General features: G+C 42.0%; 1 protein-coding gene across 1 annotated transcript in view; it reads right to left on the reverse strand.

Moving 5' to 3' along the window:
- Positions 1-1,766: 1,766 nt before the first annotated feature.
- gnl2 (G protein nucleolar 2) overlaps positions 1,767-20,669 on the reverse strand; it is a 41,611-nt gene continuing 22,708 nt past the window's right edge. Inside the window, exons 11-16 of the mRNA XM_068006446.1 lie at positions 18,541-18,699; positions 12,964-13,071; positions 6,535-6,959; positions 4,750-4,832; positions 4,085-4,161; positions 1,767-3,661 (exon numbers count right to left, since the gene is read on the reverse strand). Coding sequence (XP_067862547.1) covers positions 3,524-3,661; positions 4,085-4,161; positions 4,750-4,832; positions 6,535-6,959; positions 12,964-13,071; positions 18,541-18,699 — 990 coding nt within the window. The 3' untranslated portion in view covers positions 1,767-3,523. The remainder of the gene's footprint in view (positions 3,662-4,084; positions 4,162-4,749; positions 4,833-6,534; positions 6,960-12,963; positions 13,072-18,540; positions 18,700-20,669) is intronic.

Raw genomic sequence — 20,669 nt, forward strand, 5'->3', positions numbered from 1 at the left:
TTTTAAAAAACAGCCTTTCAGGAGTGTTAAAATATAGTTTCTTTAAAAGACATTACAATATTAAGTAAAAGCAGAAAATGTTGGAAAACACTCAGCAGTTCAGACAGCATCTGTGGAGAGAAAAACAGAGTTAACGTTTCAGGTCGATGACTTTTCAGGGAAAAATGGCAGGGTTAGGAAAGAAAAGGGAAGTTCTGTAATAGGGTGGAGGGCAGGAGTGATTAAATGACAAAAGGGATGATGGGCCAAGGCAAAGGGGGTGGTAATGAGACAAGTAAAGGAACAAAAGATGGGTCCAAAGGTGTAAATGGTTACAGAATAGCAGAGGCAGAAGGGAGCATGGAAAATCTGGCGAGGACAAGGCTCCCGTGACCCGGGAATGTGGCGGAGAAAGGTGGATAGACCCAGGTGTGCAGACCACCACACTGGCAGTGTATCAATAGGGGATCCTCACCCCAAGCACCAGCCCACACCTCCTCCACTCCGTAGCTCTGCAGCAACCATCCTCCATTGCCAGCACCTGCCGTCTGAGAAAATGGGAGCGGTGGTTAAAATCTAAAGTTGTTAAACTCAATGTTAAGGCCGGAAGGCTATGAAGTGCCGAATAGAAAAATGAGGTGCTGTTCCTCGAGCTTGTGTTGAGCTTCATTGGAAAAGTGTAGGAGGCCGAGGACAGAGAGATCAGAGTGGGAGTGGGATGGAGAATCAAAGTGGCAAGCAACTGGAAGCTCAGGGTCACACTTGCAGACTAAACAGAGGTGTTCAGCAAAGCGATCACCCAATTTGGGGTGGTCTCCCCAATGTAGAGGCCACATCATGAGCAGCGAATACAATATACCAAGTTGGAAGAAGTACAGGTAAATCGCTGTTTCACCTGAAAGGAGTGTTTGGGGCCCTGAATGGTGGGAAGTGAAAGGACAGGTGTTACATCTCCTGTGCTTGCATGGGAAAGTGCAGGGGAAAAGGGCAGCCGAAGAGTGGACCAGGGTGTCGTGGAGAGATGAGTCCCTTCGGAATGCTGAAAGGGGAGGGAAAGATGAGTTTGGTGTGGCATTACGTTGGAGGTGGCAGAAATGGCAGAGGATCATCCATTGAATGTGGAGATTGGTGGGGCAGAAGGCGAGGACAAGGGAGACCCGATCATGGTTCTGGGAGGGAGGGGAAGGGCTGAGAGCGTAAATGTGGGAAATAGGACGGACACGGTTGAGGCTTTGTCAGCCACAGTAGAAAGGAATTCTCTACTTCAGAAAAAGGAAGACATTTCGGAAACACTGGTGTGGAAGTTGGCATAATCAGAACAGATGCGAGTCCATCTGGCACAGCACACTAGGCATGTTTTTATATTGTACTGTACTGGTATGCAATTTAATCCAATAACCTAGCAGGCATTGACCCCTAGAAAAGCCTTTAAACAGGTTGAAAATGGATTGAAAGATACATCACTGCCCGTGGCAGCTATCAAATTATAATTGTTTTGTTAAAAATTAAGTTCAACGAATGCTTTCTTCAAATTCCCTGAAGCCTCTTTCCCCAATTCATTTACTCTACGAGGAGTGCAGTCTCCCCACCAGTAAAGTTCTAATTCTCAGATTGTGTAAGGGAGCCCCCAAGTGACAAATAGACCCTTCTCACACTGGTGGATGAGTCACGCCAGTGCTCAATTGCAAAGCAGTCTGAGCGAATGGCTAGATTACCTGCCTCTTCTGGGCTACAATATGATATGAATTAAAGAGGCCCTAAAATTGAAAGAAAAAGTCACAGCCAAATTGTGCCACCGACTCACTGCAAAATTTAATAGGGTAAATTTACAGTTGAGTAATACACTTCAATAATGCTCATTTTGGCAAATTCTCCTTCAAGAAGAAAATGCTCATCATGTACAGAAACACATCAAGCATGTTATTAGTCATTGTCAAAAGCACTGAAGCCTGAGATTGTGTGTTACATCCATAAGTTTAATAAACAATGATAGGAAGGACCCATTTCCCTTAGCAGAGAGGTCAATAACCAGGGGGCATAGATTTAAAGTAATTGGTAGAAGGATTAGAGGGGAGTTCAGGAGAAATCTTTTCACCCAGAGGGTGGTGGGGGTCTGGAACTCACTGCCAGAATGGGTGGTAGAGGTAGAAACCTTCATCGCATTTAAAAAGCACTTGGATATGCACTTGAAGTGCCATAACCTACAGGGCTAAGGACCAAGAGCTGGAAAGTGGGATTAGACTGGATAGCTCTTTTTCAGCCGGCACAGACACGATGGGTCAAATGGCCTCCTTCTGTGCCATAAATTTCTATCATTCTTCTATGATGAAACAGAGTATTCCTCCTCTGTTCAAAGACCCCAAGCTTTCACCATGTTTCATCAAAATGAACAGAGACAACTTCCCTCCAGATTAAAAAATAATCAATCTGCTGTAAATATGTCACCAAAATTATTCTTCAATGATGAATTACCAGAATACAAAAAGGACACTTTTTAAAAAAAAGTTTGCCAGTTTACAAATGGTCTTAATTTTATTGATCTCATTATTCAATTGCAAATCGGGAATTCGCAAAAGGACATGGATGAACGGTGAAATACAATAAAATTATGATTCTTGTTAGCTTGAAAGAAAATAATGATATTCAAATATTTTACACTGATGTCTGAAGAAGTTATTACTTGTCCAGCCAGGTTAAGATGTTGCCCATAGAAGTAGGTCGGAATGATGAATGGTTTAGGTGAACATTATTATTACTCGAAAACCCTAGTATTTTTTTATGACTTGAACACTTTTCAGCTTAAAACAAAAATTTCACATGAATGTTAATCATTTAATATGCAGCAAGACCTGAGCTGAAAGCTTCTCTATGACCAATTGGCAGGAAGTGTGATTTAAGCCCGTCAAGCCAGGCATTATTTCTCCTTTCCTTTCTCAAAATACCACAACCTTTCTGGATTACACTCCATAGCAAGAAAAACTCACCCAACAGAGAACGTTAAGTTTAAGGGCAGGCAGCTCTGAGAACTTGCAGTTGTGAATTCTGTTTCAGCCAAGCACTCCACGTCAACTGTCATTACATTTAAATTGTGCAATTTTGTGCTTACCAAAATGAGGGACAGTGTCAGGGACACTGCTACTTTTTACAATCAGTAGTAGTTGTTAGCAATATTAAGTGCAGAGTAAAGGTTCCTTCATTGCCTCACACCGGCTGTTTAAATGAGCCTGCCCATCAGCGCCAATGAGTAAGTAGTTTTTGTGTAATAAACTACTTAAATCTCAAAAGGAACTGGGTTAAGGCTGCTGAAACTCTCATCACTTTGGGCCCACATCCCTGTAAAGAGGATACTTCTGTCCCATCAGTTACAGGCTGGATTCAAATCCAAGCACCAGAGGGGAAGAGACATTGCACTGAAGAACAGTGCCATGTAGTCCAGTCCCCCCTCCCCCCACAACCAAATAATTATAGTTTGAAATATAGAGTTCAGTATATGTGCAAAAATAATTTCACTTTTATTTAACTAAAAGAACCAAGTCTTTTTATTTTAAAATTGTTTCTTTTTAAATTTCTGTGACTTAGATGCATTGTTTTTTTTGTTTCTATTCTTGTTCTTCACATTGTGCGTTTCATAGTATCGAACGCCAACTTTCCTCGAGTGTTGCAGCCGGTCCAGTCTCCGCTTCTGTAAATATTAAATCGCACAGGTAAGTGAAAGAGCTCAGTGAGCTAAGCGCTCTACACTAGATTTAATAATATTTTTACCATCCATACAAAATTCACACTAAGACATCCCTTTATTCGTCTATTTAGGCTTCAGTTTTGATCACAGCTGCACACCACGTAAAACAGCCTCGACGACAACCTGAAACTGCCTTGAGTTAATCAGACTGCACCTTATTTTACTGGATCATTATCACATTCAATTTTTGTGGAGTTTTTTTGGAATGAACTCCATGGAATATTTACATTATGTAAATTGAAAAGAACTTTTGAAATGCTTGGCACACAGTCAAGAAAATGAGGTTCTTTATCAATGACATTTGTTACTCTGCTCCAGGCTGATAAATTTAATGTTCAATCTTGTATAGGAAACAAAAAAGCTTGCCTCTTTGGAAGAGAGTTTGGCAGGAGGCTGTTCATCATCAGGTTCACTTTGTGCTTTTCTCTTTTCTTTTGTACAACCTGTGAATTGTTTAACAAAAGTTTTACACACAGCACCCTGTCAAGAACGAGAAAGCAAAAAACCTTTGAAAAGGAGCTGTATTCCACAATTAAGGTGTTAGAGAAAGTATGATTTGACATCAGGGAGGGGAGAGGAAAGAGGAGATCCACCCTCTCCCCAACATCATCAGGGCCATGATTTCACATGTTTATTTGAAGCAAAATAAATCATAAATCACTGCAAATTGCAAATGGTAAACATTCCATTGTTTTAGTTAAAGATTCCTTGGTTAGTGCCACATTTGATGCATTGAGTTTCTTTAAAAACACTGGAAATAGCAAACTTGATACAGCATCACACTGTGATCTACATGAATCAGTGTCTTAAACACACCATATTTCTTGATGTAATATCTGAAAATAAAGTGAAGACCACAAATGAAAATACTGCCTGCATCTCATCATACCTAACTTAAATAGATTTGGTTACTGGAAAATCCCAGCGCAAAATTTACAATTTAGAATTCTAATCCATATTTTTAATTGGTTTCTGTGAAAAGGATTGCAGCAAAGTTTTATAAAAAAAACTCCCAGGATGTCTGAACTTACCCTTTTCTTTTGATTCTTCCACTTGATCAGTTGCCTTTTGATCTAACTTTGTAAGCATTTTTGTAGTAAGTCCCTTGGGAATCCTAGAACATTAAACATAATAGAATTTTGCACATAGAAACCTCAAAATCAGACTCCTCTGCTGTAGCAAAGTGCAGAATTTACAAACCTTGAAATTTAAATTTGACATTTCATTCTGACACTGAGAATTGGATTACTGAAAGTTTGTTGTAAGTAGGTGCAGTCATCTGCAATTTTTGTTTTAAATTTCAATTAGACTGTAAAAGAGCTGCTGGGTTACTACAAAAAATATACCATCTCTACCTACAAAAGTAATCAAAAGCAAGATTTATCAAAGAGCTCAAGGCTAGGAAAAAAAGCAGGATCCAAAAGTAAAAAAAAATCCACAGCAGCAAATTCAAGAGTTCAGTGAGGAAAAAAATGTCACAAGCAGTTGTGGAGGATAGGGAGAAGAAATGGCCCAAGGAAGAACAAGATAACACACTGAGGGCAAAACTCACATTTCTGATTAATATACTCCTTCAATTTCTCTTCAAGGACACAAGTCAAATCCTCAAGTAACCCTTTCTAAAGAATGACGGTCTTATGGTTCACTTCAGCAATGTCATAAGTAATGGAATAGTATTTTATATTATCCTCCTGGAACTATTTTTTTTGTTAAAAGCTCAATTATAGGTTCAAAAAGAGAGATTTTAAATGAAGTATTTTGTTTTGATGTACACTGGTGCCACGTGCTAGTCCCTGAGCAAAGGGGAGTCAATTCCATTCTGCAACTCAGGAGACATAGCTTGGGAAGACACTCCCTCACCAAAGACTGGAAAAATAACAACTTCCTAATTAAATTAGTACACAATGTTCTGTCTCACATGCCTTTTGAATAATGCATTGATTCCCCTGCTATTCAGACACTGTCTTAACATTACATTAAAGTTGACTAGCTGCGGATGGTACCAGCAGTCGGAGCTGCAGTACGTTCTATAAATACCTTCTGTCAAAAGTTAAACGTGGCAAGAGGCTGGATTTTTAAGAAGATAATAAACCTTAAGCTTATTTCAAAAAATTGAAAGATTTCTTCAAGAAAAATCTAGAAGCCCTTCTTGTGGATAATTCAAAAGTTTCACGTACATACATATTATGTGATGGCCCACTGCTCAATCAACCTTCGCCTGCTAAATGGGTAAAGGAGGAAAACAGATAGGATGGCCTCATTCTCCCAAATGCAGGTCCACCTTTTACCTAGTATTACAGCAGGATGAAAAAGAAGAATGACAAAGAAACAAAATGTTGAAGAGGTAGGATTATTGAAGGTTTATCCCAAGCTGTGGGGTGTAGTGCATTATTTCAGTCTCAAGTCCACTTTGTGCAGTATTGATCAATGATGACTAAACTTTTCACCCCACTATTGAACAGCTGCACCTTCAGCTACCTAGATCCTACACTCCGGAATCCCTCCCCAAACCTCTCCTCCTTTAAGATCCTTCTTGAAACCCACCTCTCTGATCAAATTATTGGTCACCCATCCTAATTTCTTCTGTGGCTCGGTATCCATCATCCTCACACCTCTGTGACATTAAAGGCGCTATATAAGCACAAGTTGCTGTTATGTAAATACACCCTCAAAAGTTTTGTTAACCAATGGACGGTCACAACAACTAGATCTGGCAGTCCAGTCCCTATCTGAGCAGATACTGTAAAGTTCAGCAATATTGCTATTAAGAAGCAATTTCTGGAATCAATTTGTTCTGTATGGGGTGGGAAGCTTACCTAACAGCCGAAAATCTCTTTGCTTTGGCTTTATTTAAGAACTTTTTGTATTTAGCAATCTTTTCATCCAGATCCTGCAGCACTTGTTTCGATTTTTTTGGTTTGCCCTCAGGTTGAAGACTATTTTCTTGAAGTTTATTTAGGTCAGCCTCAGTTGGTTCTTTCTCTTCACAATCCTCCTCTTCCTGCTCCTCCTCTTCAGGTTCTTCGTTGTCAGAAATATTTACAGGTAGGAGGTCTGCCTCAGAAAATTCAGGTGCCACATTAATTTTCCCAAAGTTCTGCCTGACTTGTGCAACTATTTGTTGTGTCACATCGGGTTTCTCAGTTTTCTCCGGCTCAGTTTCTACATTCTCTGCTTCAGATGACTCCTTCACTTGATTAACGTCGTTAGATTCTTTGTCCACCTTCAATGTATCTAATAGCTATAAAAACCAGGAGGGAAAAATATTAGAGGAAGATGATTCAAGCTTTGTGTGCACATATTGTGGAACGTGAGCTCAAATATAAGCCATAAGAAAAATCCAAACAAAAAAATTTAAATCTAGTGATTTCTACACAAAAACATTAAGGTACAGATCATATTAAAGGATACCAAATCACCCATGAAAAACCAAACACAGACTTAATGACATGAGTAGCTCAAGCTAAAATAACTCAATGTCATTTCAGGAGCACTCATAAAACAACTAGTTTATCGACTAAGTTTTGCAGTTTGGAACAGCTGACTGCTCACGCCCTAACTGAATGTAAACCAGCCTAATATTTTAAATATGAAGTGTAGAAGAGAATGAATTGGCCCCTCAGTCAATTTGCTTCGCCATGTATTTAGTGCAATATCATAAATAATTGTAACATTTTATATTTTAATAACAAAACCGATTTCTTGCCATCTGTAACATTACCAGGAGCTCCAATTATAATTAGTTACTAAAAAGAAAACAATTCATTATCAGACAGTGAATTTCTAAGCAGTTATTAAAAATCAACACTTCAATTGCTTTATAAACTGTGTCACTGTCTCCAATACTTTTTTTTTAAAAAGTGAGCTTTACTATCAACACTAATCTATAAAAAAAACTGTTACATTAATTTTACATTCTTTGTTATTCCAGGCTTGCTACAATCTATAAACGATGAGTGCTGATGGCATTGAGAAGGAGCTTAATTAATAATATAAATAATGCATATACTAACTCAGTTCTCAAATGCAGTCAAGTGCATAAATTCCCCCAAGACAATTTCTCCCGATGAGATCTTCAACTAATTAAAATATTTCTTTGAAATTAATGAAAACTTGCAGTGAAAAAAAAACAAATAGTAGCCCTGATGGAGAGAATCCTCGTTATATAGCTTTATGGTCTCATGGTTCAGGGACATCTAGTGGATCCAAAACATAGCACTTTGCACAATAAGGCACAAACACTTCAAAAGCCTTGGTGCTAAACACCATTGTGATTGTATTTACTATGCTCTAGCTACATGCTGCCTTTAGGCAAACATCATGCATTCCATAAACATTTTATGTTTAATTCAGCTACAGAATTAATTCAGGACTCAATGAAAACACAATACTTTTAAAAAGATCATTCCACAATAAATTGACTATGAGGAGGTTTCTTAGTGAAAAGACGTCAGCCGATGGTTCTAACGGTAATCGCTGCTTCTGGAGTGGCAGTTACGACTGCTTCCATACATTCCCTCGAGAAGTCAAGTTCAGAGCTTATTGGGACTAGCTATTCTTTTTTCAATTGTAAACAATTTTACAACACCAAGTTATAGTCCAGCAATTTTATTTTAAATTCACAAGCTTTCGGAGGCTTCCTCCTTCATCATTTACCTGACGAAGGAGGAAGCCTCCGAAAGCTTGTGAATTTAAAATAAAATTGCTGGACTATAACTTGGTGTTGTAAAATTGTTTACAATTGTCAACCCCAGTCCATCACCGGCATCTCCACATCATTCTTTTTTCATGCAGACCATTAGCCCGACTGCACCCGTGCCCATCACAAGGAGTGATGGCAGATGTCATTTTTTCTTTTGATAGTGACAATGTTCTCCCTCTCAAATAGATATTCCGCTTTGGATATTGTTGGGGGAGATGGCTTATCAGGGGAATGCAGCAAGAGCCAAGACCGTGGCACCACGAGTGACTCAGCTGCACAGGAGGGGAGGAAAAATGGGAGAGCGATAGTGATAGGGGATTCCATCGTAAGGGGAACAGATAGGCTTTTCTGCGGCCGCAGACGTGACTCCAGGATGGTATGTTGCCTCCCTGGTGCTAGGGTCAAGGATGTCACGGAGTGGCTGCAGAACATTCTGAAGGGAGAGTGTGAACAGCCAGAGGTCGTGGTCCATATCGGTACCAACGACATCGGTTTAAAAAAAAGGGATGAGGTCCTGCAAGCGGAATATAGGGAGTTAGGAAATTAATTAAAAAGCAGGACCTCTAAAGGTAGTAATCTCAGGATTACTCCCAGTGCCACGTGCTAACGAGAGCAGAAATAGGAGAATAGATCAGATGAATGCGTGGCTTGAGAGATGGTGTATGAGGGAGGGGTTTAAATTCCTGAGGCATTGGGATTCTGGGAAAGGCAGGACCTGTACAAGCTGGACGGGTTGCACCCAAGCAGAACCGGGACAAATATCCTCGCGGGGGCATTTGCAAGTTCTGTTGGGGAGGGTTTAAACTAGTATGGCAGGGGGATGGGAACCAAAAGGCAGGTACAGATAGGACAAATTCAGACCAGGAAACGGAAAGTAGAAAAGCAGTTAGTGACGTAGCTAGCGACTCAAAGGCAAAAGAAACAAAGATTAAATAGTGTTCAGCACAAGAATTTGACAGGGTTAAAGGGTACATACTTCAATGCAAGGACTATTACAAACAAAGCAGATGAGCTCAGGGCACAGATGGACGCATGGCAGCATGATATCATTGCTTTAACGGAAACCTGGCTTAAAGAGGGGGATAGTTGGCAGCTCAATATACCTGGATATAGAGTTTTCAGGCAGGATAGAGTGAGTGATAAAAAACGAGGGGGGGGTAGCACTTTTGATTAAAGAATCAATTTCAGTTGTGAGAAGGGATGATATGCTAAACGGGTCATCAATCGAGGCCATATGGGTTGAGCTAAGAAATAAAAAAAGGGGCAGTCACACTACTAGGAGTGTACTATAGACCCCCGAATAACGAAAGGGAGATAGAACAAATATGTAGGCAAATTTCTGAGTGCAAAAATAAGAGGGCAATAATAGTAGGGGACTTCAATTACTCTAACATCAACTGGGATTCAAACAGTGTGAGGGGCACAGAGGGCGCAAAATGCTTGATCGATGTCCAGGAGAACTTTTTTAGCCAGTATGTGACAAGCCCAAAAAGAGGGAATGCAATTCTAAATTTAGTCCTGGGAAATGAAGATGGGCAAGTGGGTGAAATGACCATATTGGGGATAGTGACCACAATTCAGTTAGTTTTAGCATTATTATGGAAAAGGAGAGAGTTAAATCAGGAGCAAACGTTTTAAATTGGGGGAAGGCAAATTTTACAGAACTAAGAGGTGATTTGGCAAAAGTGGACTGACACAACTACTTGAGGAGAAATCAGTGGCAAGTCAGTGGGAGGCACTAAAAAGTGAAATTCTAAGGGTACAATGCAGGCACGTCCCCTCAAAGAAAAAGGGTGGCACTGCCAAATTTAGAGCCCCCTGGTTGTCTAGAAGTATATGGGACAAGATAAAGCAGAAAAAGAAAGCTTATGACTGTCGCAGAAAACTAAATACTGCAGAAAGCCTAGAGGAGTATAGAAAGTACAGGGATGACGTAAAAAAGGAAATAAGGAAAGTAAAGAGAGGGCATGAAAAAATATTAGCTAGTAAGATTAAAGAAAACCCAAAGATGTTTTATCAGTACATTAAGAACAAGAGGATAGCTAAGACCTATCAGGGATAAGGGCAACTTGTATGTAGAAGCAGAGGATGTGGGTAGGATTTTAAATAAATATTTTGTCTCCCCATTCACAAAGGAAAGGGATGATCCAGACGTAGTAGTTAAAGAGGAGAGGTGTGAAACATTGGATAAGGTAAACATAATGAGAGAGGAACTAGAGGGACTGGAATCCTTGAAAGTTGATAAGTCACCAGGGCTGGATTGTTTCCTAGGCTATTGAAGGAAGCCAGGAAGGAAAAAGTGGATGATCTGAAGATCATTTTCCGATCCTCACTAGATACAGAGGAGGTGCCGGAGGACTGGAAGACTGCAAATGTAGCACCATTGTTTAAAAAGGGTACAAGGGAAAGGCTGAACAATTATAGGCTGGTCAGTCTTACCTCGACGGTGGGCAAACTATTAGAATCAATACTGAGAGATAGGATAAACTGTCACTTGGAAAGGCATGGTTTAATCAGGGATAGTCAGCATGGATTTGTTCAGGGAAGGTCATGCCGTACAAATCTGATTGAATTCTTTGAGGAAGTGACCAGGAGGATTGATGAGGGTAGTGCAGTGGATGTTGTCTACATGGATTTTAGTAAGGCATTTGACAAGGTCCCACATGGCAGACTGGTCAGAAGGGTAAAAGACCATGGGATACAGGGAAATGTGGCGAATTGAATCCAAAATTGGCTCAGTAACAGGAAACAAAGGGTAAAAGTCGATGGATGTCTTTGCGAATGGAAATCCGTTTCCAGTGGTGTGCCACAGGGCTCAGTGTTGGGTCCCTTGCTGTTTGTGATATATATTAATGATTTGGACTTGAATATAGGGGACATGATTGGCAAATTTGCAGACAACACAAAAATTGGCCATGTAGTTGATAGTGAAGAGGATAGCTGTAGACTCCAAGAAGATATCAATGGGTTGGTGGAGTGGACGGAAAAGTGGCAAATTGGGTTCAACCCGGAGAAGTGTGAAATAATGCACTTAGGGAGGGCAAACAGTAAAAAGGAATACGTAATAAATGGGAATATATTGAGGGGGTAGAGGAAGTGAGAGACTTTCGAGTGCATGTGCACAGGTCCCTGAAGGTGGCAGTACAGGTAGATAAGGTTGTGAAGAAGGCATACGGAATGCTCTCAGTTATTAGCCGAGGTATAGAATACAAAAGCAGGGATGTAGTTATGGAACTGTATAAAATGCTGGTAAGGCCACAGCTTGAGTATTGTGCGCAGTTCTGGTCACCACATTACAGGAAGCACGTAATTGCTCTGGAGAGTGCAGAGAAGATTTACAAGAATGTTGCCAGGGCTTGAAAATTGCAGCTAGGAGGAGAGATTGGATAGGCTGGGGCTGTTTTCCTTGGAGCAGAGGAGGCTGAGGGGAGACTTGATTGAGGTGTACAAAATTATGACAGGCCCAGATAGAATAGACAGGAAGTACCTGTTTCCCCTAGTGAAGAGTTCAAGAACAAGAGGACAAAGATTTAAGCTGATTGGCAGAAGGATTAGAGGGGACATGAGGAAAAACTTTTTTTACCCAGAGTTGGTGGGTGTATGGAATTCGCTGCCTGAATTGGTGGTAGAGGCAGGGACCCTCAACTCTTTTAAAAAGTACCTGGACCTGCACCTAAAGTGCTGTAAGGTGCAGGACTACGGACCAGGTGCTAGAAGGTGGGATTAGAATGGGCACTTGGTTGTTCTTCGAGCCGGCGCAGACACGATGGGCCGAATGGCCCTCTTCTGTGCTGTACCTTTTCTATGGTTCTAATGTGGTTGTATCAACCCAGCCCCCTCCAATGCCAGCACAGGAGGGAGCTTCTGGCCTAGATCAGGTAGGCATTAAAAGCACAAGTGACATAACGCTGTATCGAGGTCCTGCAAAGACATCAGTATCACCGAGATGAGCGCCACCTCAAGGGCTCCATTGGTATAGTCCTAACAACAAACCCCATATCCTCCTGACACTGAAGTAGCACCATGCAGGTGTCAGAGGTTCGGCTCCCATGTAAAAAGCATTTTAGGCACAGCAGTAGGCACGGTGATAAGAAAAAGTAATAGGACATAATGAAGACAATCAGCAAATGTGGAAATTCTATACCACCTGAATTGTCCAGGAAGGTCCAGGCCAATGACAGTAAGGCATTAAAGATGCAAAATTACAAGTTTATTCTTGTTTACCTGCTGCATTGGACATGCAAACCACTGGGACCTCATTCTGCAAATAGTACTGTAGTATTTAGTATGGTGTAATTTTGAGCAGTAGCTCAACAAGCACCTGAAAATGGCTATTGTTGCTTTAAGAGTTAATGTAATTTTTAAATTTTCAGTTTCTGAAGCTTTATACTTTGGATTATTTTTGGCCAGTTTAATATGGTATGTATTTCAGCTTTATAAAATTATACAATTGAATGTAATTTTGTATTAGCAATTCACACTGAGCATCAACGTGGATTTCTATTAGTGAACACACAAGTTTTATAATCCAAAAACACATTACCTGTGAGTTTACTTCTGCATTTGGTGGTTTTACAAAGAAAGGTATTCTTCCTCTTTGCCAATCATTTAGTACCATTTTGGCTACAGTTTGTATGTCAGGTTCTCCACCCTGGAAAACAACAAAAGGTGGTAAATTGGGAACTAAAACCTGCTTTGGGAAGAGAGAAAACATAAAAATAGTCAGCAACAACACGTTATTTTAATTATTATTGATCTCCCACATCAAAAGGCAAAGCACTGGACTAGAGACAAAGATCTCCAAGATCACATTCAAACGGTGATCCAGCTCAGGTACAATACTACAATATACAAGGTGCAGTTGCTCCACGTTTCTTCTTTTACATATTCCTTTCTGTTCCCTGGTGATTGACCTTTTCTTTACCAAGTATAGCTTGCTCTCCTGAACTAAGTTTTAAATGTGCAACAATGTGTTGTTTGCACATTTAACCCTTACTTGCACAGTGTCATTTGAAAATTAGTCACCATCTTTCTGCAATTTATTGTAAATCAAAATCTTACAATAGTAGCAGTCATGGAATCATAGAAAGGCCATTCGGCCCATCGAGTCCACGCCAGCACTATGCAAGAGCAATCCAGCTAGTCCCATTACCCCGCCCTATTCCTGTAGCCCTGCAAATATTTTACTTTCAAGTACTTACCCAGTTCCTTTTTGAAGGCCATGATTGAATCTGCCTCCACCACCCACTCAGGCAGTGCATTCCAGATCCTAACCACTCGCTGTGTAAAAAAGTTTTTCCTCATGTCACCTTTGGTTCTTTTGCCAATCACCATAAATCTATGCCCTCTGGTCCTTGACCCTTCTGCCAATGGGAACAGTTTCTCTCCACCTAGACCCTTCATGATTTTGAATCCCTCTATCAAATCTCCTCGCAACCTTCTCTGTTCCATGATGTGGAGATGCCGGTGATGGACTGGGGTTGACAAATGTAAAGAATCCTACAACACCAGGTTATAGTCCAACAATTTTATTTGAAAATCACAAGCTTTCGGAGGCTTTCTCCTTCGTCAGGTGAATGTGGGAATCCTTGAACGTTTCGCATTTATATTCAGAGAACAATACCTGGTGATTACAGATAATCTTTCCAACTGCCCGTTGTCAAGGCAATCAAAGTGTTCAGAGAGGTGTTACCTACAGGACAACCGAATATACAAATGGCCAGAACACAAGACAGAGAGAGAGAGGGAGAAACATCCGAAAGGAAGAGAAAGACAGAGAATGACCCGTTGTATTAAAAACAGATAACTTTTATTCGCTGGTGGGGTTACGTGTAGCGTGACATGAACCCAAGATCCCGGTTGAGGCCGTCCTCATGGGTGCGGAACTTGGCTATCAATTTCTGCTCGACGATTTTGCGTTGTCGTGTGTCTCGAAGGCCGCCTTGGAGAACGCTTACCCGAAGATCAGTGGCTGAATGTCCTTGACTGCTGAAATGTTCCCCGACTGGGAGGGAACCCTCCTGTCTGGCGATTGTTGCGCGGTGTCCGGTCATCCGTTGTCGCAGCGTCTGCATGGTCTCGCCAATGTACCATGCTCCGGGGCATCCTTTCCTGCAACGTATGAGGTAGACAACGTTGGCCGAGTCACAGGAGTATGAACCATGTACCTGGTGGGTGGTGTCCTCTCGTGTGATGGTGGTATCTGTGTCGATGATCTGGCATGTCTTGCAGAGGTTGCCGTGGTAGGGTTGTGTGGTGTCGTGAACGCTGTTCTCTTGAAAGCTGGGTAATTTGCTGCGAACGATGGTCTGTTTGAGGTTGGGTGGCTGTTTGAAGGAGAGTAGTGGAGGTGTGGGGATGGCCTTAGCGAGGTGTTCGTCGTCATAGATGACATGTTGAAGGTTGCGGAGAACATGGCGTAGTTTCTCCGCTCCGGGGAAGTACAGGACGACGAAGGTGTACTCTGTTGGTTGCGTCCAGTGTTAGTCTTCTGAGGAGGTCAATGCGATTTTTCATGATGGTTCCATCCCACCATCAAGCTCACCATGGACCACTCCTCAGAATCGGTTTCTTTCTTGGACACACGAATCTCCATCAAAGACGGGCACCTCAGCACCTCACTCTACCGCAAGCCCACAGACAACCTCACGATGCTCCACTTTTTCAGCTTCCACCCTAACCACGTCAAAGAGGCCATCCCCCATGGACAGGCCCTATGAATACACAGGATCTGCTCAGACGAGGAGGAATGCGATGGAGACCTACAGACGCTGAAAGACGCCCTCGTAAGAACGGGATATGACGCTCGACTCGTCGATCGACAGTTCCGACGGGCCACAGCGAAAAATCGCATAGACCTCCTCAGAAGGCTAACACGGGACGCAACCAACAGAGTACCCTTCGTCGTCCAGTACTTCCCCGGAGCGGAGAAACTACGCCATGTTCTCCGCAGCCTTCAACATGTCATCGATGATGACTAACACCTCGCTAAGGCCATCCCCACACCTCCACTACTCGCCTTCAAACAGCCACCCAACCTCAAACAGACCATCGTTCGCAGCAAATTACCCAGCTTTCAGGAGAACAGCGTCCACGACACCACACAACCCTACCACGGCAACCTCTGCAAGACATGCCAGATCAGACACAGATACCACCATCACACGAGAGGACACCACCCACCAGGTACATGGTTCATACTCCTGTGACTCGGCCAACGTTGTCTACCTCATACGTTGCAGGAAAGGATGCCCCGGAGCATGGTACATTGGCGAGACCATGCAGACACTGCGACAACGGATGAACGGACACCGTGCAACAATCGCCAGACAGGAGGGTTCCCTCCCAGTCGGGGAACACTTCAGCAGTCAAGGACATTCAGCCACCGATCTTCGGGTAAGCGTTCTCCAAGGCGGCCTTTGAGACACACGACAACGCAAAATCGTCGAGCAGAAATTGATAGCCAAGTTCCGCACCCATGAGGACGGCCTCAACCGGGATCTTGGGTTCATGTCACACTACACATAACCCCACCAGCGAATAAAAGTTATCTGTTTTTAATACAATGGGTCATTCTCTGCCTTTCGGATGTTTCTCCCTCTCTCTGTCTTGTGTTCTGGCCGTTTGTATATTTGGTGGTCCTGCAGGTAACACCTCTCGGTCTGAACACTTTGATTGCCTTGACAACGGGCAGTTGGAAAGATTATCTGTAATCACCAGGTATTGTTCTCTGAATATAAATGCGAAACTTTCAAGGATTCCCATATTCACCTGACGAAGGAAAGCTTGTGATTTTCAAATAAAATTGTTGGACTATAAACTGGTGTTGTAAGATTCTTTACATTTCTCTGTTCCAAAGAGAATAACCCCAGCTTCTCCAGTCTATCCACGTAACTAAAGTCCCTCATCCCTGGAATAATTCTAGTAAATCTCTTCTGCACCCCCTCTAAGGCCTTCACATCTTTCCTGAAGTGCGGTGCCTAGAACTGGACACAATACTCCAGTTGTGGCCGAACCAGTGTTTTATAAAGGTTCACCATGACTTCCTTACTTTTGTACTCTATGCCTCTATTTATAAAGCCCAGGATCCTATATGCTTTTTTAACTGCTTTCTCAACCAGTCACTTTAAATCATTCAAATTCAGTACAATATTCATCAACAGAAGGAACCAAATTCTGTACATGGTGAGCCCAGCAGTGAACCAGGTGCAGCTATTGATTAAAGAACATTCTTCAAGAAAACAGAGGAATAATCACGATAAAACTACTTGCATTTACATAGCGCCTTTAACATAGTAAAACACTGCGTGATAAATACAGTACATGCCAAACTTTTCTAAATACAGAATTTATTGAATCAACATCTGTCAGTTTAGTTATTTAGTAGCTCAAACAGGATGAAACCGAATTAGAAGAAGAATTCGCAGACACTCCTCGACACAGAACAATACCAGGCTACATACCTAATATGGTACTAACACAGTTACCGGCAGAATAAAGCATTTTTTAAAAATTAAGTTATTGCAAATATAGATGCTCAATCCACATGCAAAAATGTTTCTTTCTAGTTCACTCCATGACTTGAGTATATATTCTAGGATGACGCCAACGCATTAGAGGAAGTGGTGCATCATTGGGGATCCCGGATTACATGAAACATCAAACCAAGTTCCAGTCTACCTGCTCAGGTCGATGGTAAAGATATTACGGTACAATTCGAAAGAAGAGCGTATGGTTCTCCCAGTGTCCTGGCCAACAGGCCACAGCCAATCACCATCCAAAAATAGATTAACTGGTCATTAGTTTCCTTGCTACTTCTTGAATCTTGCTCAATGCAAAACGGCTGCTTGCATAACAGTGACTGTACTTTCAAAGCAATTCATTGTATGTGAAGTACTTGGGGACATTTTTGAGAGATATAATGAGGCCCTTTCTTTTCAGTCTTTCAAATTCCCCTGTTTAAAAAAACAAAACAGGACTTCCTGGCAGCCAGCCTTTGTGGATTCTGCAAGTTTTCTCTGGGGTACCACTGGCAGCAGGAGACCCATGAGTCAAGAGTTGGCAGCCCAGCATCCTACTAAACACAACATAAATGTAGCTGTTTTGTATTTTCATCCTCTATTCCATGTCTGCCTGGTCTAATACATAGAGCCTGCTCCCAGGCTGTGTCAGATCACCCAGGCATGACTCTACCCAACTATCATCCCATCCACAGGGAGTTGCTGCAGCCTGCAATTGCAGTGGTCAGATTGGAAAGCAAAAGCAACAGGACATGAAACTGCATCCATCACTGCTCCATAGTATTTAGCATTAGTGCAATACAGTCATTTTCAAAACTATACTTTCAGATTTCTTCCAACAGTTTCTGCAGAGCCTGGAAGGCAAGCAGGAGGAAATCTGTTCTGTGGGGCAGTGAAGACTATCCCCCACCCTCACCAAACTACTGGCTTGCAAAACTGCATTCTCTTTTCTTGGGCTCAGCGTCCATGTTTGGCTGATTACACCTCTATGAAGCACCATGGGACATTTTTCTACATTAAGAGATGCTAAATAAATGCAAGTTGTTATTACTGCTGTTCTGGTCAAAATTAGTGTATCAATCAGATGTCCTTTTATGCTAAACAAGATATTAACAGCTGGTAACATGAAACCTTAGGTCACACAACAATTAGAATCACAAGGATTGTTAAAATTTGGAAAAGACATTTTTCCCCCCCACAAATCGTGTCCTAAACTGAAAATAGTTTGACAGTTACTTGTTTTTCTGAACTTCCATTTTAATCTGGTTAATTTAAATTGCATCTTTCTTCTCTGCCAGTAGGTTAGTGGATTATCTGCAGTCTACAGCTTTCCTCCTCACTATCAACTACACGGCCTATCTTTGTGTCATCCGCAAATTTCTTAATTATGCCCCCTACATTTAAGTCCAAATCGTTAATATGCACCACAAAAAACAAAAGGTCCTAGTACCGAGCTTTCCTTTATTAGCTGAGGCATAGAATATAAGACTTCACTGCAGACTAAATTTTAAACAAGGTATTATTGATTTTGAGTGTATTTCAATATGAGAGATATTGTAATTAGTGATGTTGAAATGAATGATTAAAAAAAACCCAGTCACCTTCAAAAGCTTCCCCATTCTGAAAGCAAGCTTTTCTAAGAAATCCACTGCATGGTCCCAAGAATCTATCCTGTAGGTCTTGCTGATATATTCTGCTTTAGCTCTTTCCAGCACTGCAGCAATGTGATCTTCAGGACATTTGATTTTCTCCACTTGAACCTGCAAGAGGAAAAAGAGCCTTTAGCAAGGCTTTTGACAAGGTCCCACATGGCAGATTGGTCAAAAAAGTAAAGGCCCATAGGATCCAAGGGAATGTGGCAAATTGGATCCAAAATTGGCTCAGTGGCAGGAAGCAAAGGGTAATGGTCGACGGGTGTTTTTGGGACTTGAAGGCTGTTTCCAGTGGGGTGCCGCAGGGCTCGGTACTAGGTCCTTTCTTTTTTGTGGTGCATATTAACGATTTGGACTTAAATGTAGGGGGCATAATTAAGAAATTTGCGGATGACACAAAGATAGGCCGTGTAGTTGATAGTGAGGAGGAAAGCTGTAGACTGCAGGAAGATATTAATGGACTGATCAGATGGGTAGAAAAGTGGAAAATGGAGTTCAATCCAGAGAAGAGTGAGTTAATGCATTTGGGGAGAGCAAACAAGGCAAGGGAATACACAATAAATGGGAGGATACTGAGAGGTGTCGAGGAAGTGAGGGACCTTGGAGTGCATGTCCACAGATCGCTAAAGGTATCAGGACAGGTTGATAAGGTGGTAAAGGCGGCATATGGAATGCTTTCCTTTATTAGCTGAGGCATAGAATATAAAAGCAGGGATGTTATGCTGGAACTCAAGTACTACAGCTTGAGTACTGTGCACAGTTTTGGTCAACACATTACAGGAAGGATGTAACTACACTAGAGAGGGTGCAGAGGAGGTTTACGAGGATGTTGCCAGGACTGGAGAATTTTAGCTGTGATGAGAGATTGGATAGAGGGCAAAAGAGTAACTAGGGAGAGAGTAGGGCCTCTTAAGGATCAACAAGGTCATCTATGTGCGGAACCACAAGAGATGGGTGAGATCCTAAATGAATATTTCACATCGGTATTTACGGTTGAGAAAGGCATGGATGTTAGGGAACTTGGGGAAATAAATAGTGATGTCTTGAGGAGTGTACATATTACAGAGAGGGAGGTGCTGGAAGTCTTAACGCGCATCAAGGTAGATAACGCTCCGGGACTTGATGAAATGTATCCCAGGACGTTATGGGAGGTTAGGGAGGAAATTGCGGGTCCCCTAGCAGAGATATTTGAATCATCCACCGCTACAGGTGAGGTGCCTGAAGATTGGAGGGTAGCAAATGTTGTGCCTTTGTTTAAGAAGGGCGGCAGGGACTACAGACCGGTGAGCCTGACATCTGTAGTGGGTAAGTTGTTAGAGGGTATTCTGAGAGACAGGATCTACAGGCATTTGGAGAGGCAGGGACTGATTAGAAACAGTCAGCATGGTTTTGTGAGAGGAAAATCATGTCTCACGAACTTGATTGAGTTTTGTGAAGGGGTAACCAAGAAGATAGATGAGGGCTGTGCAGTAGACGTGGTCTACATGGACTTTAGCAAAGCCTTTGACAAGGTACCGCATGGTAGGTTGTTACATAAGGTTAAATCTCACGGGATCCAAGGTGAGGTAGCCAATTGGATACAAAATTGGATTGACGACAGAAGACAGAGGTTGTAGAGGGTTGTTTTTCAAACTGGAGGCCTGTGACCAGCGGTGTGCCTCAGGGATCGGTGCTGGGTCCGCTGTTATTTGTTATTTATATCAATGATTTGGATGAGAATTTAGGAGTCATGGTTAGTAAGTTTGGGTGGCATTGTGGACAGTGAAGAAGGTTATCTCGGATTGCAACGGGATCTTGATAAATTGGGCCAGTGGGCCGATGAATGGCAGATAAATGTGAGGTGATGCATTTTGGTAGATCGAATCGGGCCAGGACCTACTCCGTTAATGGTAGGGCGTTGGGGAGAGTTATAGAACAAAGAGATCTAGGAGTACAGGTTCATAGCTCCTTGAAAGTGGAGTCACAGGTGGATAGAGTGGTGAAGAATGCTTGGTTTCATTGGTCAGAACATTGAATACAGGAGTTGGGATGTCTTGTTGAAGTTGTACAAGACATCAGTAAGGCCACACTTGGAATAC

This window comes from Heptranchias perlo, chromosome 26 (assembly GCF_035084215.1).
Source record: "Heptranchias perlo isolate sHepPer1 chromosome 26, sHepPer1.hap1, whole genome shotgun sequence".
Classification (NCBI taxonomy): Eukaryota; Metazoa; Chordata; class Chondrichthyes; order Hexanchiformes; family Hexanchidae; genus Heptranchias; species Heptranchias perlo.